Source organism: Chelonoidis abingdonii, chromosome 3 (assembly GCF_003597395.2).
Source record: "Chelonoidis abingdonii isolate Lonesome George chromosome 3, CheloAbing_2.0, whole genome shotgun sequence".
NCBI lineage: Eukaryota > Metazoa > Chordata > Testudines > Testudinidae > Chelonoidis > Chelonoidis abingdonii.
In genome coordinates, this window is record NC_133771.1 from 94,518,939 (window position 1) to 94,543,519 (window position 24,581).

General features: G+C 44.8%; 1 protein-coding gene across 2 annotated transcripts in view; it reads right to left on the reverse strand.

The window, feature by feature from the left end:
• Window positions 1-24,581, reverse strand: part of CEP85L (centrosomal protein 85L) — a 185,620-nt gene that overhangs the window by 24,951 nt on the left and 136,088 nt on the right. For both annotated transcript variants that reach the window (XM_032780536.2, XM_032780534.2), the window contains one exon: window positions 22,412-22,533. In XM_032780536.2, coding sequence (XP_032636427.1) covers window positions 22,412-22,533 — 122 coding nt within the window. The remainder of the gene's footprint in view (window positions 1-22,411; window positions 22,534-24,581) is intronic.

A 24,581-nucleotide genomic window follows, 5' to 3' on the forward strand; every position in this document is an offset into this window, starting at 1 on the left:
ACACCATCAGGAGGGCCGAGGGTAAGGGGGCAGAAAAAAGTTTAAAAGGAAAAGTCATGACCATAAAATAAGGATTGCAGTGTTTAACCTAAGACCCTCCTTTTAGTTGCTTTTCTGCTCACTATTTCCTCTTCTGACTGCTTTACAAATGCAGGGCCGTCCTTAGGATTTATGGTGCCCTAAGCGAGATTATTCAACTGGTGGCCCTGTTAGCTGTTTGCTCTTAGCAACACAAACATAAGCTTACAGTATTGGAAAACTTGCCACAGGCTGTTACTAAAACCAGTTTAACTTAATTAAGCACACTGTAATGCTGATGACTAGCACTAAAAGTAGGCACTATAAAAATTCTGATTTGACAGAATGATGCAAATAACAATTTTTTAAATTTGTCACCTTTATTGGAATTTATATGAAGAGGTATTGAAACAGGATTAGTTTTAAATTAAAAGCAATCTTTCTGGCGTTTTTGGCTGCAAAATCAGTAAATGTCATCGTATGACAAGACAAGTTATGTTTTCTTGTTCGATTGTAGATAGCAAGACTAGTCAAGCGTTCCTGATCATGTAGAGCGGAGATAGTTTTTAATGAGCTTTTAGTTTTGAGAAACCCGTCTCTCCTGATGCTTACCTGTTACAGGAATTGTCAGTTAGAATATGGGTGGCAAGTTGCTGGTATGAATAACTGTACAATGTCCATCATTGATTTGCATGTGGCAACAACTCAATTCTTCGTACCAGTTCAAGTCCATTTAAATCAAAATGATCACTGTGCTTCAGGAGGCTCTCTAGCGTCAGGGGTCCACAACGTGGTGCCTGCGGGAGCCATGATGCCCACAGGGGTTCTCAGTGCACCCGCATACTGGCCGGAGGATGAGCATCTGCCGAAATGTCGCTGAAATTCGCGGCTTTTGGCGCCAACGCTCTGGAGTGACACTGCTATTTCAGCGGCATGCTCATCACCACACACGTCCTTGCTCTGGCACCCGCCAGACGAAAAAGGTTGGGGACCACTGCTCTAGGTTCTTGCACTTTGCCATTAGTTTTGTCTTGTTTTCCTATTTCATTGATTTTAGTCCCGCATCAACCCGTTGCCAGCTGAATGATGCAACCCCAGGCTGAAAGCGGGTTGGTGGCTCAGCTGGGGTCTCAGCCGCCGGCTGCTCAGCCTGCTGCTGCCTGGGGTTCCTTGGTGGTCTGCAGGCCAGCAGGGTGCTGAGTGGGGACTGGCAGCTGGGACCCGCAGTGGCAATGGCGGCAGCAGCCGGGAATCCACGAGCAGCGGTGGGCTGAGCCATTCAGCCACCACTGCGTGTCATCGAAATCAGCTCGCGTGCCACCTTTGCACATGTGCCGTAGGTTGCCGACCCCCGCTCTATACACTAGTAGGAGAATGAGCATATTACAGTTGTTGGAGGGCTCTATTTAGCAGTATACCAGGGCTATAGAAAGTCAGTCAACATTTTTTGTTTCTCTGATGAAATTGGCCCCACTCCCTCCCATACCAAACTTGTCACATTGTCAACACTTCCATTTTCAGTTTTTGGCTAAGATATTGATTTTAAAAAAAATATATTCAAATTGAATTCAGGATTCTTAGCAAGCATTTTTTGGCAAAAATTTGCCTCAATGACGATCAAATGGCAACACAGTACTGCTTTTCATGCTTGGCTCCCGCCCACCCCAGCCTGCTGGGTTCAACGGTGCAGTAGAAGGGAGATAGGTGGAAAAACTGCATGTCTTGGGCAGGCAGAGTGGCAACAGCAGCAGCAAACCCTCAGGCCCATCACACACCAATGGGGCACCACCGCCGCTCAACGGACCATGGTGAAGTTAGCACAGCATCTGATCTCAGGGACGGGGCACCCATGGAGCCACAGCAGCTCATTTGCCCTGTGCAGCTCCCCCCAGATGGATGATCACTGCCAGGCCGGGGAGAGATGCACTCCCCGCTAGGGTGACCAGATCCAGATGTCCTGATTTTATATGGGCCAGTCTCGATATTTGGGGCTTTGTCTTATATAGGCACCAATTACCCCCACCTAGGGTGACCAGACAGCAAGTGTGAAAATCGGATGGGAGGTGGGGGGGCAATAGGAGCCTATATAAGAAAAGACCCAAAAATTGGGACTGTCCCCTATAAAGTGGGACACTACTGCTCACCCTACCCAACCCCCTGTCCTGATTTTCGCACTGCTATTCTGGCTATCCCCAGCCCAGCCGTGTGTGACCTTTCAATCCTGGCTGCCTGCGAGGAAGGTGAGATTATTTCTACGGTCATTCCTCAGCAGGTGAGGCAGCCAGCCTTCACCTCCCAGCATCTCACCCAACACAGCCCCTGACAGCCCTCACGCCATGGGAAAGGTCACACTCACAGGTAGGCATAGGCGGCAGGTTTGTATATTTTTTGGTAGTGCCCAAATGTGGTGCCGCCCCCACCCCCTGTCTCCTTTGTAATCTGACTATAAATGAAGCTACCAATGCGTCGCACCACAAGATTACAAGGGTCAATTAAAAGTGTAAAGTCAGAAGCAGCTCTTGCCTGCTTCAATATACGGTATTATATTTTGTTGCACTGTTGTGAAAGTGGGAATGTTCTTAATTTTTCTCTGAATACTCTTGTGGGTGCCTCAGTTTCCCCTGCAAGGTGCCAATTGAATGTGCTGAGGACAAGAGATCAGAAGAGATCCAGAAGAGACACAAAGGCTAGAGGGGAGTGTCAGTTTGGAGCCTCGGTGGGGAAATGGGAGAGGCCCAGAACTTGGTCTAGCTCCCACCCTCCAAGACGGACCTGATGAAGGGGTCCTGTTTTCTGTACCTACAAGCTTTATTTTAGACGTGTGATCCTGTCGTCTAATAACCTTCTGTTTTAATTGGCTGGCTGAGTTGGGGTGCAGGGACTTCTGGTTGCCCCCAGGACCTGCCTGGGCACACTCACTGCAGAAAGCGCACAGTGTGTGAGGGCATGCTGAATGCTCTGAGCGTCAGACCCAGGAAGGTGTAGCGTCTTGCTCGGAGACAGTACGCTCAGAGAGGGAGGCTCCCCCAGAGTCCTGACTGGCTTTATATGGAGTAGTCTCAAAGCATCCAGCATCCCCTTCCACCACCATGCACTTTCCAGAATTCCAAACAGGCACTGACACTCTCTCCTCTGGCCTTTGTCTCTTTTCCAGGCATTAGGAGGCCACCCTGATCTCTTTGTTCTCCAACCCCTCAGTTGGCACCTTGCAGGAGAGCGACCCAGGCCATCAGTTGTGTGGAGACAGGGTTTTGGCCCATTCTCTGTGCAGACGGACTCATACTGGCCTCTAGGGCTCACAACTATCACACCCCCTTATCCCACCATCTAGATCCTGAGAAATGCATAGGGGAAACTGACACCCACACAGTAGTCAGAAAAAACATTAAGAGAAATTCCCACTTTGAACACCTGTATACTTTAAAAGGTGTAAAATAATCAAGTATTGTGCTAACACAATGATACTCCAACTGATCACCAAATTTAAGTTGCACGTTTTTTCCCTCAAGTGAGGGCTCTGGGATGGGCTGGGACGAGAGGGTCACACTGCAGCAGGGTGCTCAGGGTTAGGGCGCTGGGGCGCAGGCTCTGGGGTGGGACAGGGCTGGGGATAAGGAACTTGGGGATGCAGACAGGCTGCCCAGGGTGGGGCCAGAGAGGACTCTCCCCCTGCTTACTGGCACGAGCAAGCTCCAGGGGAGGGACCCCTCCTCTTCCCCCTCCCCCCCACCCGCAGCACACTCACTTTGCATCACGGTCACTGCACATGCTCCTGGGACTCACCAGGTCCAGAAAGTGCACTCGCCTCCTAGGATGGGTACCGGGCAGGGGGTTGCCATCATGTGTGGCCTCCCCACCCTGCTGCTGCAGCCAGGTCGCGGGAGAGAGCTCCCACACCATCTGTGCCCTCCTTCCCCCTCCTCTCTCCCTCTTTCCCCCCCGCCCCCGGTGCTCAGGAGGCTTCCTGCCACTGCTCTCTCTAGCTTTAGGCAAAGCAACAAACAAAAGGAGGAGGCACTGGCTGTTTTCTTTGGCAGGGCAGCTCTGAGGGGGGGGCAGGGGAGAACCCGCTCCAAATATTGGTGGAGCACAGCCCCCCCTGAATATATTCCTGGTGCTGAGCACCTCGAGCCCAGCCCCTGCAGGTGAGTTCCTTCCCCCACCCCTTTCCAGAGACTTCCCAGCAGCCCCTCCCTCAGACTGTGCTGCATTCGGCTCTCTAGGACCCAGCAGCCCTGTTCTTACATGCTCCACTGCTTCCCGTCTGTCTGGGCTCCCGGCAGAGTGGTGCCCCCAGGCAGAGTGGTACCCTATGCGACTGCCTATTCTGCCTATGGCTAAGGACGGCCCTGTACAAATGAGCTATAGTGCATTTAAGTTTACACAGCACTGGATATCAAAGTTGTACAAGTTAAACTACTTTATCACTTGCACCAACCTTCCCTCCAGAGTACATGAGAGGCATAAATTATACCACTATTTATAAAACAACTGGATTTGAACTACTATGGTTAGAGGGCCAAACACAACCCTGGATGTCAATTTACAAGTCCGTGGAGTTACATCAGAGATGCGTATGGCCCAAGGAGTCCACTAATCTCTTTCCTGAGAGACGGGGCTTCCTATGGCCAACTACAATCAGCTTTGTCACACTGGCCTACGAAAACCTTAAAGGCACACAGATTCCTTGGCGGGACATTATTTAGAAACAATAAAAATTCTGCACTTATCTCATTCTTTGTATTTCTCCTCCATTTTCCCCTCCCCCGTCCTTTTTTCTTGTTTTGTGGTGTTTTTGGTTGATTGGTTGGTTTTGTTTTATTATACTAGGAGGGATTTGCTGGGAGACAGGATAACTGATTAAGTATTCATCTGTTCCTGCTGCTTATACATCACCTAAATTCACAAACCTGTTTGTGACATCACAATTATATTCTTTAGAGATTATAGCTGTGGTGAGTGGGAATAAACAGCAGGAGCAGATTAATGTCTAAGGAAAGAGATCCATCTTTCAGCAAACAGTCTAGCCCCCCTCTCCTTCCCCCACCTCCGTAAAAATTATAATCCATAACCAGAGTGGTTTCTAAATTGATTGTCTTCCAAATATTCCCAGGAGGCATCAGAAGGTTTTCAATAAAAGTAAAGCAGCAAGAAATGGAAAAAACATGAAAAGTTGGTTAGGGAAAGGAACCCTTTGATTAGTTAGGTAAGGAATCTCTGAGGCCAAATCGTGGGAGAAAAATAAAGTAAAACCAAACATACAAATACTCAATTATAGGGTTTTTTTTTTTTTTAGCCAGGAAAATTCACCCAGCTGGCCATGAGCAGACTGTGTCCCAGTTATTCCACCTCAAAGAAGAATTTGCTGCTTTAAAAAAAAAGTAAATTTACATGTCCCATAAATGTTTGTTGCATAAGCTGTGGTATGTATTATACATATCTTGGGATGTATGGGGAAAATATAAGAAAGGCTTAACTGTACAGCGTATTAAGACAATTCATTAAATATAATGCATGAGAATAAATAAATTTCAAGATGTCCTATGATACAATGAAACAATTTTTTTTCGCCACCTCTCCTCCTTCCCAGTCTACCTGGAAGGAATGAGCCCAGTTAACAAGGAATGAGTAACACTGGAAAAAATAAATTTGCTCTAAAAGAGGGGGAATGCTACAACAAACAATTTCGATTTGGGTCTCTATGCACTATTGCATTTCAAATACCAAATCCTGGTATGAAGGGAGAGAATTTGAAGGTAGAGAGTATATGATCTTTACTAGAAAGAGACACATGGCATTGTCATGAGAGAGATGATGAGGTCTTAGTAATTGTGACCAAGAACACAACAGAATTTATTAAGGATAGGCAGAACCAAGTTCAGCAAACTCATTTAATACGAGACCTCTTAACCTGAGGTCAAAGTGGGATGATAAAAGGTGAACAGTTATTATTGTGCATATTTATTTTATTAGAACATTTTCACCAAGTCTGATTTAAATTATGTAAGTAACCATCACTCAACTGTTGAAGCAACTGCATTCTCCTTCTCTTTTGATCCTATCTCAACATTTGTTTTAAATTTGCATTCCTGAACAGATACTAAACAGTTGAACTGAGCATTTAAAAATACTACTGAACTTCAAAATACATCACTTTTTTTTTTTTAAACCAATCCTCTTCCCACTAATCCCCAGAGGAAAATAAAATGAGCCAAATTAATCCCTGGTGTAAATGATTACAGTGGATTGAATTTGTCTCAGTACTTTGTGGTTCAAACTGCAAAGTGTAGTTAGAATTTATCTGCCATCCTAAAATCCTGTCAACAAACGACATCATGGAAAAATGTCCATGGATCATGTAATTCTTGTGCAATTGTCTTCCTGAAGATACACTCTCTCACAGTAAACTAACTTCAGGCCATAGGAAAACAAAACTACGAAAGTTGACGGCTATTCATAAACAAAGAACGAAAATCAGACACTATAGAAATATATTCACTATATGCATATAATCCTATAAGTCTTTAGAGTTCTCTGACAATGAAAGACCTCACACTATGTGCATTTCATTGCTGATGTTGTCATATGCTAGGATAGTTTTAATCTTTTGTTACCCCACAGCTGTTAGTATTAATCCACTACATAACCGCAGGCTATGAGGGCTTTGTTTAAAAAAATTGTGTGTAAGAGCTTCAGATGATCTCACAAATATATAGCCTGTGTGTGGCAGTGGAAATACTATACCTGATAGCCTGCCTGTTTTCAGCTAATAATTCTAGCGTTTTCAAGAAGACACTTTAGGCTCTTTTCAAGCCTCTGCTCAGATAAATGGCAACGTTTAATATCAAGGTTGGTAGGCCAAAAAAATTAACCAGTCTTAAAACAGACAGCTAGTTTCACCTTCCAGATGGAGCTATTATTAGACTAGGTCAGCTTTAATATTAATCACCTTAGCAGTGTCCTCTGTCTTCATAAAGGACAAAACTAGAGCTCACTGAAATTTTTTGTTTTGAAATCGATGTTTGGGAAAAAAAAAAAAAAAAAAAAAATCAAATTCACACCCCATTCCCCCATTCCCAAATTATCTTCTGTGGTCATCTCTTATTTTTTTTAATTCAGCTTTTTGACGAACACATGGTTTTTTTTTAAAAAAAAATCTGCATTTTTCAGCCAGCTATAGCTAAAATGTATATCTGACTGCAACAAAAACAATCTCATTCATTCACAGGACCGCCATTCTCTCATGAAAGGCCATCTCTGAAAATTCAATACAGAGTGTAGGAAAAAAGAAAAACACCAACAACCCTACTTTTAATGCATAGTTACTTCAACTCAGTTTTTCTACTGTGAACCAGAAGATAATTAAAAGTGTTTTTGGGTTGTTTGTTTGTTTTTTAAATCTCAGACTTGGCTTCTTGTGTATGCCAGCAGGATCAGCCTGAAGAAAAGGAACGAGAAGAAATGAATTGCATACCTCTAAGGTGCCAGTTAAAGAAGCTGCAATTCAAGGGAAGCAAAAACTGTATTTTTATATAAAACAAACACTGAGAAATGAAAAGCACCCTTTTGGGAGGGGTGTTTATAATATATATATATATAAAGGTGATACCTATGAAGAAATCTTCATTAAAAAGAGGTATTACTGTCTACTTTTGTAGCCAAATAATTGATACAAATATAACACTGAAGCTGCTTTTCAAAAAGATTTTAGTCTGCAAGACATCTCAAATCTTTTCACCTTTTCCTCAAGGCGTAAAGCTCTGATCTAGGAGCAGAAGAGAAAGCTCTGAAGCTTCTTTTTAACAACATGAAAGATCCTGTTGTACCCAGAATACCATATTGAATTCCCACAGAAAAATTCTGCCGTGTGGCTGTTTCGTTTTTTGGGAGGTAAAATGAATTAAGAAATGTGTTTTTCTTCAGACATGATCTGCTTGTTATATTCTGAGTATAGCAATATCTTTCTCTTCCCTTGATCTCCTAAAAAATTTTCAAATCAATATCCTGAGGGTACGTTCTTTGTTGGTCCCTTTACCTCCCCCTTCCTATTTAAAAAAAAACAAAAAACACACACACCAACCATCATTATAAATCTCAGAACCCACATTCAATCTTGATGTATCTGGCATGCAACCCAACTGAAGTCAAAGGGGTTACCCAACGCATGCATCAGGCTACACCTAGTTCCCACATATTAGATTCTCAAGTCCCAAATGCCACATCCTGATATACCTACAATAAACCTTTTCCTGAAAAGATGGGTTACCTTCTATTTCCAACTTCTGTAAAAGCTGCATGTCTTTTGTAAAATCCTGTTCTCTTTGCCATTTCGCCCCCAGATACCTTTCATGTTTGCGAACCACTTTCAGGCATCAACAAGGTCTTTATTCCTGTGGATCAGTGGTGCTTGACAGTGTAGGGGAGGGGAACACTAGCCATGAATGTTCATATAAGACCTGGTTTTATCTGGACACGTTATTATAATACATAGCCTGACAATACCAAATGTTGTTTTAGCTAATTAGAGGCTACAGTTAATATGTCTTAAAGTGTCAAGTAACTTACAAAAAACACATCTGAATCCAACTTAAAGAAAAAAATTACTTATAACAGTATATCCAGGTTACAAAGGAAATACACTTCTACTTAATACTATACAACGAAGAAGGAATATACAATACAGCCATAGTTATTCAAATGTCATGGAGGACACTGAAATTTCCCTGTTATCTAAAATTTTCATTGTACAAATTTAGTCAATGCATTTAACAGATGTTAAAGGAGATAACTCTATGTCAGATAATAATGTGTTTCAGAAATTGGAGACTGTGCTATACATAGCGTAGATTGGTGAAAACAAGATAGTGCTAACACACAGGCCAATATTAAGACTTCTTCATAACCCTTAGGACTAACCTATCCAACATCAAAGTACATGGTAGGAGGAGGACTTGTCTCAAAAGATCAGCTGCTTCTCTTTACATTCTGCCTACATTCATGCTTCCAGTAGGCAGAACAGCCAAGAGCTGGGGCCACCAGTTCTCACATATGGCAGAACTCCGGAAGCATGTTTCCCAGACCTCACAGAACTTGGCCACCTGTGGATTGCACCATGAGCCACAGATGTCTCACTAGACTCAGTCCAGCACTGGTAGAGCAGTTTTCAGTTTCCATGGTGCCATTTACCTTTTGCCTGAAGCTGTGTTCAATGGCATCTCTGGTAAGATTCATGGAGTGAGGTAATGTAGGTTCACGATGATTGGCTGGCATTCTGTGAGAACTGGTTCTGTTCTATAAAGGTTCTTATATTGATGTCATAACCACAGAAGCTGATTGCTTCACAATCATGCATTAAGTGACATGCTAACAACTGTCATGTATCAATCATTCTCTTTCCTGCTCCCCGAGAGAAGAATTGTGTGCGCAGGGAAGTGTTTTATTTTGGTCGAAATTTGTTTTTAAGACTTTTTTGTTCTTATTTTTAAATATACCCACTGCTGTGTGTTCACATCAGTGAAAGCAAGGTTAAAAAAGCGTGTCTTGCACTTGGAATTGAAAGTGGTGAGGTTTATGATGGTCTTTGTTCCCAGGTCTACTCACAGCCTATGCAAGAACTGTCTTTTCCAAGTCATTTGGCTTTGTCCCTGGCCTCACAGAGGAGATATGACAGAGTGGCAGCTCAAAAATGCCGCACAGTGGACAGGGCTTCCTGTTAAATGCTGCTTGATGCAAGAAAGGATACTGTGATAGGATGTCCACCCCACACAGGTTTGGAAGAGGTTTAAGGCAGCCAGGCAGGCCAATTAACTCCACAGTCACCTGGAGGAGCCAGGGAACAGGAAACTAAGTGACTGTGAGCAGGCTCACCTGTGCAGGAACGGGCAGGGCCTATAAAGCCAAGTAGCTGGCAACTGGGAAAGAGCAGTCTCTGCCTGGGAAGAGGGAGAAAGTTTGAAGCTGGTATTCCCAGAGAGAGAAGGAACCAGAGTGGTAAGAAGCAGTCCAGGGAAGGAGCACTGAGGGCAGAGAGAGGAAGCCCTGCACCACTGAGCTGAGGGTCCCTGGACTGGAACATGGAGAAGAAGGTGGGCGTGGGTTCCCCTACCAGCCACCGAGGACATGGAATAACTAAGGCAGCGAATGGGAAGACTGCCTAGGACTGCTGATGGACTGTACCCCAGAGGGCAAAGCCATGAAGGGTCCTGGAGTCAGAGGAGCTGCAGACCAGAATCGGACTGACAGTGTTCAAACCGCAGACAGAGGCGTCAGTCTCGAGAGCTAATGCCTAGAGCAGGGGTCCCAAACATGCGGCACGCAGGGTGAATTCTGCGGCCCGCAAGCTCCTCGCAGCCACCCTGCCCTCCCCCAGCGTTTACGAAGAGCGGCTCCGTCCCAACATGGACCAGGGGAACCTGCCTGCCCTGCCCCCATGCTGGTCGGAACGTGGGGAACGGAGGGGCACAGGGTCTGTGTACTGCTGTTCCTTCAGGCACCGCCCCCATCAGCTCCCATTGGCCGCAGTTCCCCATTCTGAGCCAATGGGAGCTGCTGGGGGCGGTGCCTGAAGCAACAACCACAGAGCCCCATGCCCCTCCCTTCCCCATGTTCACTTCCCGGAGCAGCGCGGGGGCAGGACAGACAGGCAGACAGCCTGCCCTGCCCCCGGTGTGTGCCAGGCCAGAGCTCACCCCCTGAACCCCTCCTGCACTCCAACCCACTGCCTTGAGCCCCCTGCCACTCCCCAGCCCCCTGCTGCATCCTGCACCCCGACCCCCTGCCCTGAGCCCCCGCCACACCCAACACCCGTCCTGCACCCCAACCCCCTGTCACACTCCGCACCCCGATCCCCCTGCTGCACCCCCAACCCTCCTGCACCCCAACCTCTTGCTCTGAACTCCCTGCCACACCCCACACCCCTCTTGTACCCCAACTCACTGCCCAGAGCCCTCTTCTGCACCTCTCCTACACTCCAACCCCCTGCCCTACCCCACTCCCCTCCTGCACCCTGCCCTGAGCCCCCTACCCACTCTGAACCCCGACCCCCTGCCCTGAGCCCCTGCCACATCCCACACCCCTCCTGCACCCCCTGGGGGCAGAGTGGGGGTGGGGATTTTGGGGAAGGGGTTGGAATGGGGGCAGGGAAGGACTGGAAAGAGACAGGGTGGAGCAGGGCCTCATGGAAGGGGTGGAGTGGGGGCAGGGCCGAGGGGGGAGGTGTCAGTAATGCAGCCCTCGGGCCAATGTACTAGTCCTCATGCGGCCCTCATGGTCATTTGAGTTTGAGACCCCTGGCCTAGAGAGACCAGGAGGAGGAACCAGACCAGTGAGGAGTGGTGCACCCCAAGACAGATACACACAGCATTTAATATACTGGGCCAATCCAGGTCTCACAGTCCCAGCAGCCGAATCCCATAGGCGCATTGTAATTTAGAGCCATATTCTGACAATCCTTACACCCTATGCAGATGCACAGGAGCTGTGTACAATATATGTGGGAGGTAACGCAAGAGCTTCCCCTTGTGTCCCTCAAGTAAGGGCCTATCTAGAGTGCAGGGACTCCAGGGATGGCAGGGACCATTCTTTCTGAATGCACACAGGATGTACATGATAGCATAATGTGGCCTCACCACTCATGAATGCTAAAGCCATGAGTGAATTATGCAGGTCATTTTAAATGAGTGCCATTAATCTTTATATACTGTATTGCCTCCCTGTTTCAGAGAAACTGTTACAGAGATTTTCAAGACCTCCAAGTACCAAGCCCTAAAGCTATGATCACTAGTAACAGATGGCAGTGGAGAAGGTCCTATTTGTAATGGAATAAAGCCCCTGTTTCTTCATGAGCTACCTTAAACCTGCCATTGGTTCAAACTGAACACTGCTCATTCCTGGGCATCAGGATAAGTTAATTTTGGCATGGAGAAAGGAATACCACATTTGGAAGTTAGGAGGAAACATTTCTCTGGAATGTTTTTTTTTTTATGTGGCTGCTTTTTAAAGCAGCCTAGAAATTTGTGTGTTAGAATAAGGCCCAAGGGAAACGGTTAGTGGTGAGAGTGCAGGTGAGGCAGTCAAAGGTGTATACAACTGTTTTTTACCACACGGCTTTGCTATTTATCACATGGCTATAACTACCACAGGGAATATATAGAAGGGGGAAAAGGAGGAAGATACACAGAGTTGTCTGCTCAGAAAAAGGGCTGGTTCCTCCACAACATTGTGGGAGTTCTGTAGTTTTCCAAAAGAGTGCAGACATCAGTGCAGGTATGAGAAGTGATGTTTCACATTGGTTTTGTGCTAAAAAATAGACTTTGTTTGTTTGTTTTTTTAAAGAAAGAGAGAGAGATACAGCATACTTCAAATCTCATACCAAGTTTAAATCTATTATGTAGCCTATGAAAATGTGGAGAAAGACTTTTTAATATCTTCATTTCCATTTTATTGATCTAAGTTGTAGCCACTTGTGGATTTTTTTTTTAAAATAACAAAATCATCATGAAAGTTTACTAGTCAAGGTACAAAATCTTTACTCATCTCTTACCAAAATGTTCCAAGTTAAAGAAAAAGCTAATTATATTTTACTCAGCTGCTCTCCAAAAATGCATTATTCTGACTGTGTGCGTGAGTAGAATTTTACAGCATGCTCCCAGTGGGCCATACATACACTGGTCTTGAGCTAATGAATGGAACTCCCACTTACATCACAGACTGTTGCACATTCATATCTAGAAGAGTATATGGCTCTTAACAGGCCATTCATGAATTCACTACCATCCCTTTCTCAAATTTCTGCAAAAATTACTATTTCAAAATGCCGTTTCTATGCATATAGTAATACTATAGATCATAACAAAATACTCAAATCAAGAGAGCTACAATTAAGCACTGAATAATGGACACTGGCAGTAACATGCACATAATCCAATCACACACACTATGATGTCAACAAATCAAGACAAAATAATTTCACAAAAAGAAAGAAGATTGATCTAATTCAGCTGTCTAAATGAAAGCTCTAAACACAATTTAGCTAAGGGTATGAAGCCAATGATTTAGCAGCTGTTCTAAGAATCTAAACATTATTACACCCCGAGAAATGAGAGCTAATCACTAAAACTCTAACCTTTACATTTACCTTTCCTTAAAAGTAAGCTGTTTGGATGCCCCTAAGCTGTTTGGAAGAGAATACTGCAATCATTGCTGAGCGCAGTGTTATTTTCAGTAGCTTATGTCATATGTTCAAATATTTGGCATTTATTCACATAACTGTTATACATAGTTCCTGCCAAACAAATAGTGCCAGTATTGCCTAACTTTGTATTGCAAATGCCTAGATATAATGGTTGGTCAAATTCAGAACCACTCCAAATATTACAAAACAAGGTTATAATTTTGTTTAACATTTTTAATATACAAAGCAAAACAGAAGCTTACAGAATTCAAATATGACACTGGCATTTACCAAATCAATAGAGAACGTGCTGCTCCCTCTAGTGTTAAAAATAAGATGTCGTCACAGGTCAAAACAAAATCCTTGAGAAATAATACTGCAAAGTGAAAACAATCCAGGTTTGGCTATGTTTTCAAACTACTTCGTACTGTGTCCAGTAGAGCATTCAGCTTGTAAACATTACAACAGCAGCAGCACATCTGCTCTTAAGGAAAATCCTAATTCAGGGCTCGATCATTCCTCACAAACTTGTGCATGGAGGGGAAAGACCATGTACATCTCTCTCATTGGTTGTGTGTCTGTGCACACAGCCATAGCCTCTCATGCATTTTCCTCAGAAAAGGTGGTGGATCTGGACCAGTTTTCATGGCTGAATAAAAACTGATCTCAGTCTCTAAGGCATTAATATACACAGTTTTTATAAGTACCTTTTCAAAACTTCCAAATGAAAATAATTACTTTTTATCTACTTATTTATACTATTGTGTTCATATGTGCTCAGCTTTCAAGCTGATCTATAGAATGGATGCAACACTCCAACTGATTCTGCATACTCATTTAGTAAATCTGCTGCTCAACATGGTAAGTCGAATAAAATGTAAAGCAATTTTTGCGTTTACAAATGGAACCAGGTGAGGTTTTTTTTTTTTTTTTTTTTTTTTTACTCTACTCAAATCTTTGGCTTTCCTCTGACAAGAAACTACCAAAATGCACTTAAAATTCTTTTAAGACAACTTAAAACTGGGTTGATTGCAGCTATCTAGCTTTTACTAGGTTTCAAATGCTTAAGACAGAAAAAAATGTTTGTCCAGTTTTCTGATCCAGAGTGCTTGTTTTTTGCTTCTTTTCAGGTGGAAGGAGGTAGCAGATATTTTTTACAGTAAGGTAACACTGGATTATCCAAAACGATTTTAAAATCTAAAACATCCATTGTCTGCACATCATTAGACCAAAGTGCTTATGCTGTAGATTTGCGTGGGAGGTGCAAACGTGATTTCTCTCTCTCCCAATTCTAGACAACTGCGTGCAGGGTCAGTCCCTGGGGTGCATGTTAGAACAATGTAAGTGCAACATTTGAAAACAACTTATTCTGTTACTCATCCCTGGGGACATTAAACAGCAGCCGGGGATTGGTGCAGGATACATATGTCCCAGCCAGCTCCTTTTTTATTTGGCTATGTCCTGTACTGAGAGCAGGGAACAGGTGGGATGGATGACAACACCGGGGAAGAAAATCCAGCCTACCACGTGAAACGCCAGCACTACAGCATTGCTCTGATTTCCAGATAGATGGGAAAAGAGGTGTTTGAGAAAAAACATTTGTATTCAACTAGTTTTGCTGGTGTTGTCAAGTTACCAGTTTGTTACCAATTAGATTTTTACATCAGCTCAATGTCAAACAGGATTTAAAAGAGAGACCCCAGCAACCTCATAGGCCTCCATAGAACACATAAAAAGTTGTCTCCCCCAAGCATCTACAAACAAAGCTACAGGGAACAAAATGAGTTTTTCCTCCTTTTCCCTAAGCATAAAGCCTCCAATTTAAGGATCAACTTGAACTGTCAACAATTTGGCAATAAAGCACCAGTGCAAGCAATGCTGGATTTATTTATTTATTTATTAATAAATCCCCAGTGTGAACACATGCTTCCAAAAACGAGTTAAAAGTATGATCATGTGGGCAGAATACTATATGACTGAGTCAGGAGACCTTGGTTCTATTCCTAACTCTACTCTTGGCTCCCTATGTCCCTTTTTGCCTTAGTTTCCTCACTGGTAAAACCTGGATAATGCCTACCACTAGCAAAACCGGGATGATGCCTACCTGTGCAAGTGCTATGACATCTGTAGATGAAAGATGTTATTAGAGATAAATATTATGAACCAAAGGCGCCTCACAGGATTTCATATCTAGTGCAAAACACCAATTCTGATCAATAGTGCCATATTTTGCACTTGTTTTCTGCATTAAAAGAGCCAGCGTTATATAGTGGTTTTGGTTAGTCATAAAAAACTCTTAAGTTTACATCTTGTAAAAACTGTTAAAAGAAAGCCTGTTTTAATTCTCAATTTTAAACTTCTCACAAAATATAAGTGTTAGGCTATTTTAAAATATTTCAAATCATTGGCTTTAAAACAATCTGTAAATCATTATTTTTAAAGCAAGTCCTTTGCCAAAATGAAGAATTGCTACTCAGGAGGAAATCCTTCCTGCATGGTGTTATTAAGCTGCAACTTCAATGTGAAATCAGTCCTGCTGTATGGAGCTTAAACCTGGAGGACAACCAAAACAACCATCAGGAAGATCCAGACCTTCATTAAAAGCTGCCTCAGAAGGATTCTTCAGATCCGCTGGCCAGACACCATCAGTAACATCCACCTCTTGGAGAGGACCCGTCAACTCCCAGAGGAAGAAATCAGAAGGAGAAGGTGGAGCTGAATAGGACATACATTACGCAAGCAGCCAACTAACATCACCAGACAGGCACTGTGGTGGAACCCCCAAGGCAAGCGGAAAAGAGGCCGTCCAAGAAGTCCCTGGCGACGCAACCTTCAGGCTGATAGCAAAAAAATGGGCTATACCAGGAACCAGCTAGAGCGAATGGCCCAGGATAGAGGACTCTGGAGATCCGTAGTTGGCGACCCATACCCCGATTGGGGTGACGGGCATGAGTGAGTGAGTAATGGTAATTCACTGTATGCTTAGCACTAGTGCCGAGTATCTACTTAGCAAATGAATGGAAGGTCACTAGGGTTTTGTTGTGCACCTTTAAGCACTTCCATTATGCATTCTACCACATTTAGTTGAATGAAAAGTAACCAGCATAACTGACTTTTCTGAGAGATGCACAAGGACCTGTCATCCCTGCAAACAGAACATGTAGGAAGAAAACTAAATTAAACACTGCTAACCTTGGCCTACAGTACGAGGTTAGGTCTAATTTAGCTGCATTACGTTGATTTCAAAATGAATGCGTCCACACAACCAACCCCGTTCCGTCGACTTAAAGGGCTCTTAAAATCAACTTCTGTACTCCTCCCCAGTGAGGGGAGTAGCACTAAAATTGACCTTGCTGGGTCGAATTTGGGGTAGGGCAGATGCAAATCAGCTCCCGAAGGTCAATACCGCTATCACAGAGTGTTCCATTGTGACCGCTCTGGACAGCACTTCGAACTCCGATGCACTAGCCAGGTACACAGAAAAAGCCCCAGAAACTTTTAAATTTCATTTCCTGTTCGGTCAGTATGGCAAACGCAGCAGCACAGGTGACCAAGCAGTCCCCTCAGAATCGTAGAGCATAGACTGTTTCTACACTCTCCTTATCTGTGTCCCCGAGGTAATTGCAGATTAGAAGGCGAAAAAAATGCACTCCCGATGACATGTTTTCCGAGCTCATGGAGTCCTCCTGCACTGATAGGACACAGCTTAATGCATGGAAGCATTCAGTGGCAGAGGCCAGGAAAGAATTACGTGAGTGCGAAGAGCGGAGGCAGGACGCGATGCTGAGGCTAATGGGGGAGCAAACAGAAATGATGAAGCATCTGTTGGAGCTGCAGGAAAGCCAACAAGAGCACAGACCCCCGCAGCAACCACTGTATAACCGCCTCCCCTCCTCCCCATGTTCCACAGTCTCCTCACCCAGATGCCCAAAACGCAGAGAGGAGGCTCTAGGCACCCAGCCACTCCATTCCAGAGGATGACCCAAGCCACAGAAGGCTGTCTGTCATTCAAACAGTCTGATTTTTAGTGTGGCTACAATAAGCAATGTGGCCTTTTCCTTCCCTCCTCCCCCACCCCCCCAGGCTACCTTGTCCATTATCTCATTTTTAAAAAATTATTAATAAAGAATGCATGTTTTCAAAACAGTAATTACTTTATTTTGAAGGGGGAGAGGGTGGCTGGCTTACAGGGAATTAAAATCAACAAAGGGGGTGGGTTTGCATCAAGGAGAGTCACACAACTGTCACATCAAAGCCTGGCCAGTCATGAAATTGGTTTTCAAAGCCTCTCTGACGTGCAACGCACCTTGCTGTGCTCTTCTAATCACCCTGGTGTCTGGCTGCTCAAAATCGGACACCAGGCGATTTGCCTCAACCTCCCTATCCAGTCATAAATATCTCCCCCTTACTCTCACAGATATTATGGAGCACACAACACGCAGCAATAACAGTGGGAATATTGGTTGCACTTTAGTCTGACCTAGTCAACAAACAACGCCAGTGAGCACTTAAACTTCCAAAGGCACATTCTACCATTATTCTGCACTTACTCAGCCTATAGTTGAACTGCTCCTTACTACTGTCCAGGCTTCAAGAGCCATGGGAGCAAGGGATAGGCTGGGGTAGGTGCAACTGCACAGTGCTACCGGCTGGGCAAACAGCCTGAAGCAGAGGCCTCTAGCTCGCATGATAGTCCAGGCAGGACTGAATCTCCATGAGACGAAACTTATAGAAGAGAATGACCTGGAGCCTCTTGCTCCCATTCGGTGCTCTAAGAGGAGAATAGCCACGTCTGCACAAGCGCCCCAATCGACCTCACTGACATCCACCAGAAGCACCCAGGAGACTTATGATGGCTATCAGTCCTACTGCACCATCTGCCGCGAAGGCAAGGGGCTGCTGCTGTGTAGCAATGCAGTACCGCATCTGCCAGCAGCACCCAGGAGATGTACAGTGACTGTGAGCTGTGCGGGCCATGCTTGCCGTGGTATGGCATCTGCACAGGTAACCCAGGAAAAAAGGCGTGAAACCATTGTCTGCCCTTGCTTTCACTGAGGGAGGGCAGCCTGACAACATGTACTCAAAACAATCCGTGACAATGTTTTTGCCCCATCAGGCATTAGGAGGTTAACCCAGAATTCCAGTGGGCAGCGGAGACTGTGGGATAGCTACCCACAGTGCACCACTCTGTAAGTTGATGCTAGCCACGGTAATGAGGATGCACTCCACCGACTTAATGCGCTTAGTGTGGACATGCGCAATCGACTGTATAAAATCAGTTTCTAAAAATCGACTTATATAAAAAAATCAACCTAATTTTGTAGTGTAGACATACTCTTGCTACAGAGGGAAAAGAGCTGAGAATTACAGTAGTCAGACTTTTTGCCATTCAAAATGCCAGGTAAAAATTCTTTTTTTGGCCAGGTAAAAATACTTGATGTCCATCCCAAGAAAAAAAAGCAACAAAATCAGATAGCTAGAATTCAAAAAGTCAAATGGAAGTTCATGATCAGTTGTGATAATGAAATGTTTAGCAGAAGGGGAATGAAGAAACATAGAAACATGAAAACCATGTTAGCTGCCATCCTCTAAAACCTAAAACACATAAGGTGAGATGCCAGCTAAAATGGCCACAGTGGAGTAAGCCCCTAATCTGGCTGGGAAAAAATCCTGTCACTGGAACTGAGATACAGCTATAGACTGCGCTCCCAGGACACCCTCACAAGCACTGATGTAGAGGATGCGATGGGAGGAGGAGGGGCATGTCAGGGGAGGGGCTGTAGCACACAGCACTGCAGAAATTCTCGGTAGCATCGCTGAACATACAGTGACCTGGAGAGAAAGCCATAATTTAGACAGACCCTGCTCCCCTCCCCCAGGCTTATGTAAATTATGCTACTCCAGGGCCTCTCCAGCCACCAGAGAAGCCCAACTTCAGGAAGATGCAAGGGTGGCTTAAAGCCACCTTAGCCCACCCCTTCCCCTGGGTGAGAGTTCTGTTCAGTGCCTCTTGGAGGTGCGACAGAGAAGCTGCTCCAGGAATGATACTACATGCTGTAATCTCAGCAATCATACTCTACTGTCGAGGACAGTGGCTCAAAGAAAATTATAACTACTATTTTCTCTTTGTAACAGTCAAAGACTAAAATGAGTCATCCCACTGGAACAGATTACATATGGGACATAATTCTATTGTGTCCAAAAGATTGTGTCCAACTGAGCTACACAAATGCATTAGAAAAAAAGAGCTGTTGGCATTAAATAACAGAGCAGTAAAATATTCCATGACAAGCATCCATTATTCCTGTAGTTGGCAAATCCCTGTAGTTGGCCAATCCCTATCTATGTTCTGTACACCAGCTGTTAATGAGAGGTTTCAAACGCTTCACAATTAATATAGCCTACACATCTTTACCAGCTCCTCAAAAGGCAAGAGTCATTATTAGAGACGGACATAAACCAAAATCCCAGGATTCAAATACTCTTTGACATTCAGATCCAAACTTCGTGACTCAAGCTCACATCTGTTCCTTTAATGTGAGCTTCATTAAACTTAGATTTTTCCCTAAAAGCACATTTTCTCCTTCAAAGCTTCATTCACCCAAACATCAAAAACTTCAGAAACTGCTACAAACCTAGAAGGTAATATTCACTGCAGATTGCTGCACACCAATGCAAAGGGGCATCAGACCCTGGCAAAACAATAGATGCAAAATCTGCAGACATTTTTCCACTGCTACAATAATCAACAACCCCCACAAGACATTTTTCAAGATCAATGGGCCTTACACATGCATATCACAACATGTGGTGTACCTCATCCAGTGCACTAAATGCCCCATTAGCAACTACATGAGTGAAACCAATCACCATGCTCTTGAATAAACTCAGGAAAATGATAAAAGTAAAAAATAACCATATCACCTGTGGGTGAACACCTTTCACAAAGTGACCACTCTATATCTGAGCTATTAGTCCTCATTCTTACAGGAACTCTGCACAATACTTTCAAATGATGAGCCTGGTAGCTTAAACTCATAACTTTCCTAGACACTAAACCTCATGGTTTGAATAGAGACGCTGGATTTATGACTTATTACAACAATCTATAACTCACTAACACCCTAGCTGCTTTCCCTCTCCCCTCTTCTCTCTGTGACTGGAGAGGTGCGAACATGCCACTTCACTTTGAATGGTCCCTTCAAATGTGTTAACTATTTACACTAAACAATCTGTTCAAACCTTGTATTTAGCAGTGATACTTTGAGTTAGCCCATGTCTACACTACAAAATGATGTCAACCCAACTGACCGTGACATACAGCCATCGCAGTTATTAAATCGCTTACGCGTGTGCACACTTGGCTTCTTGTGTCAGCAGCACATGTTCTTACCAGGAAAACTTGTATTGTGAGTGTCGGGCATTGCAGAACAGCTCCTGAAAGCCCAGTAACAGTCAATGTAAACAACACAGTGTCTACACTGACACTGCATCGTCCTAATTACATCAATCATAACTCTACGTTATTCGGAGAGCTGGTGTTACTAAATCAGTATACAGAGGCACTTACGCTGGCGGGAGCCAAATTTAAGTGAAGACACTTCCATAGCTAAATCGAAACAAGGCAGTTTACACCAATCTAACCACGTAGTACAGACCAGGCACTAGTCTCTCAGACCTGAAGAAGAGTTTTGTGTAAAAACCTGGCTACGCCACTGCAAGTGTAGGGGGAGCAAACATAAAAAAAGCTGCCCTCCCTTGGCGGCTCCTCTGGCCACGCCCCCCCGACTCCTCCCGTTTCCCCTCCCCAGATTAACCCCGGGGCTGGCTCAGGACTCCAGTGACTTTCTCGGGGGTGCGGATACCCCCTCGTCCCCGGGAGAGTCTCTCCTGCCCAGTGTGCTCTGCAGGTGTCCCCTGCCAGGCTGTGCCGCCCCGGCTCCAACCGCGGGGTCCCATCTCCCCCCCTCCCCCAGGCTCCTGCAACGCACCGGGGACCCCGTCCAGACTGCGTGGCCTGCGCCCCTGTCCTGTGGGCCCGGCCCCAGGAAGCCCCTTGCCCAGACCCCCCAGAGCAAGGCACTGGACCCCCGCCGCTCACCTTCCGTCCTGCGCCACCACCTGTCCCCTGCCTGCTCCCGGCACTCGGTGCACTCCATGCGGGGCTTGCCAGCCAGGCGCCCTTAAAGGTGCAGGGGCCCTTTTGCCTCTCCCCGCCGCATTAGCAAGGGGCAGGGAGCGGTTGGCCACCGAGCCCTGAGCCACTGCAGGAGGTGGCTGCGGCGATGGTGGGGCTGCACTGAGAGTGGGGCACAACGGCCGAGGAGCCGGCTCCCTCGCTCCTCTGGCAGTGCCTGCTGCCCCCCACCCCCACCCCATGGCTCCTCTGGACATGCTGCTGCCAGTGCTGGCCCGGCAGGCGCTGCTTTTTGAAAACATGCTGAGGGGAAGCAGCTGTTTCCCCTGAACCCTGCTAGCTACGCTACTGGTAAGCTCAAAAGCTCGTCTCTCTCACCAACAGAAGTTGGCCCAATAAGAGATATTGCCTCACCCACCCTGTCTTGATGGTCCTCTTCTAATCGTTTCATACCACAGATTAGAGAGGAAGTGTTTATTTATACACTTATTCTGGATTTATCATTCTCTGAGTAACTCACAGGAATCTTTCAATGCATTTTTACCAATTGCATACTTCTGTGGTGCCAATTTCTCAAATCTTTAAGAGCTAATTTCGACTATATCATTAAACAACTGTAGCATTCACCCCCCTTTAACTTGTCATGGGGAAAAATGTCTCAAGAATGGGTTACAAATAACCAATTTTTGTCTTCCAAGTCATTTTCAAAGAATTGTTCAGGCTGAAAAAAGGAAAATTAAGGTTTTACAGCCAGACAGTTTCTTAAAAATCTGTTTTTTGTAATCTTAGGGGCAACAGTCCTAGCCAGTGGTCTCATTCGCTTCTCTCGACCAATGTCAGTGAAAAGACAGACAAATCACACTACATCCTTGATCCTGCAAAGGCACAAGCGCACACACACACACCCACATCCCTGCATGCACTGACTAGTCCCACTTGTACATGAGTCTTCTCAGGTCTGAGTCCTAGAAACCTTCTTTGAACCAGGTCTTTTTGAAAGTCAACATCTATAGTACTTTCTATGTCAATAGTCTGTCTGGTCTATTATTTAACACTACAATTGAAGACAAGAAAGGATTACTCACCGATCAATCACAATTTCTTTTTGTCTTAGCAACCCTTCTTTGATTTTCATAAGGGATTCCCAATTACTGAAATCCTGATAACCTGCACCTGTGTAACCTTGACGAGACGATCCAGTCAGAACCTGAATTTTAAAAAAATTATATAGATTAGTTCAAAGAACAGTAATTGTAACAATTTTTTCCATGTTCTATGAGTTTCAAATGTAAAGTTCTTTCTGAAGCATAAAACATTCTTGCATTTAATTTTCCAGTTTTATTTAAAGGAAAACTGAGCAAAGAATTAAGCATACAGTAAAATTAACATTTTTTTAAAAAGCAAAGAAACTTTGATCCAAAAGGTCCCATTTTCAAACTCATCTTAGATTACCCTGAAAGTATTGTTAAGGCAATATCCTCTGAAACTAGAGCTGAAGGGAAAAGGGCCATTGAGAGGTCAAACATTGTGGTTAAGGGAAATATGTTGTATGCCGATACACATTTTTAGGCACTTGTTGCAGTTCTTTTTTTTTTTTTTTTAGCTAAAAATCAAAGGATTTCCTGATGGTATTAGAGCGGTGGTTCTCAACCTTTCCAGACTACTGTAACCCTTTCAGGAGTTGGATTTATCTTGTGTACCCCAAGTTTCACTTCCATTACAAAATGATACACAAAAAATATTTTAAAAGTGTCATAGCACACTATTATGGAAAAATGCTTACTTTCTCATATTTATCATAGAAAATAAATTGATTGGAATATCAATATTGTATTTACATTTCAGTGGGATAACTGAGCCTGTTTTTCATTTGTGAGCCTTGTCTGAAGCCCGAACCACAGGTGGCCGGACTGAAGCATGCAACTTACCTTCACAGAGCACCCTATGGCATGGGGTCCTGGGCAACTGCCCTGCTTGACATACCTTAATGCTGGCCCTGCACTCACAATCCCCCTAAACCTATCTGGGAGTTGAGAAAAAGTGATCTAGAGGAGTTGAGTACACCTGAAGACCTCTGCATACCCCTGGTTGAGAACCACTGTATTAGAGGCACTAGATTCACAAGGTACTCAGGTGCCTGACTCCAACATTTAGGCACCACTGACACTCACAAAATCATTGATCTGCTGCCACCTAACCCTGTAGGTAGCCAGCGTTCCCTCTGGTATACGTACACAAAAAGCTGCATGAGTCCTGAAGCTCACTTTAAACCCTGGTGAGATCCTCAAACTAGGTGTTCCCCCCACCTATCTCCCCCGCAGAGCCAATCTCAGAAATGGTCTGAGCATGCCTAACCTGCACAGAAAACAGGTGGGGGTGAGCAGTTTGGGAATTTCTGGGGCTGTGGGGAGGTGCACATTGGGAATGTTGAGGGCAGGCATGAGTACATGTCGCAACATACCCAATATCCCCGGGGGCTAGGGTATGCTCCTATGGGAGAGGTGGGACACCCAGGTTTGAATTTGCATGCTGCCTGATTTGGGGCAGGGACTTGCATGCAGGTGAGTGCCCCAGGCTATTGAGTATTCTGGGGTGTCTCTCTCTCCTGATGAAGCTGTATAATTTGTATAAATAGTTAAATATTCACTGAAGCAGAGATTTGAACCTTACTCTCCCATATCGCAGGAAATGCCCTAACTGTCAGTCTCCAGAGTCAGTCTCTCACTTTCTCTTTCTCTGACCCAATGAATACTTTATATAAAAGGAACAACTCCAACATGAGAGATACTGTGTTCCAGAGTACACAATAGCCTGGTGAATAGGGCACACAGATGGAATGTCAGAGACCTGGAGAGAGACCTGAAGTCCCAGCTCCAGATCAGACAGAGCAGGGATTTGAAAACAGGTCTTCCCCATGCCAGAGGAGTAGGGCTGGCTCCAGCTTTTTTGCCGCCCCAAGTGGTGGAAAAAAAGAGAAAAGAAGAACCCAATTGAACTGCAGCCGAAGTGCCACAGAAGAGGAAGAGAGAGACCGAAGGATCTGCTGTCGAATTGCTGCCACAGACTTGGACGTTCCGCCCCAATAACGGACGGAGTTACCAGCCCTTTCTATTTGCCACCCCAGGCACCTGCTTCCTTTGCTGGTGCCTGGAGCCAGCCCTGCAGTGCCTAGCCACTGGGCTACTGGCTACAAAAGGGAGAGAAAATATCTCATTCTCTCCCCACCCCTCAAAAAAGGCTGAACTGGCTTAAGTG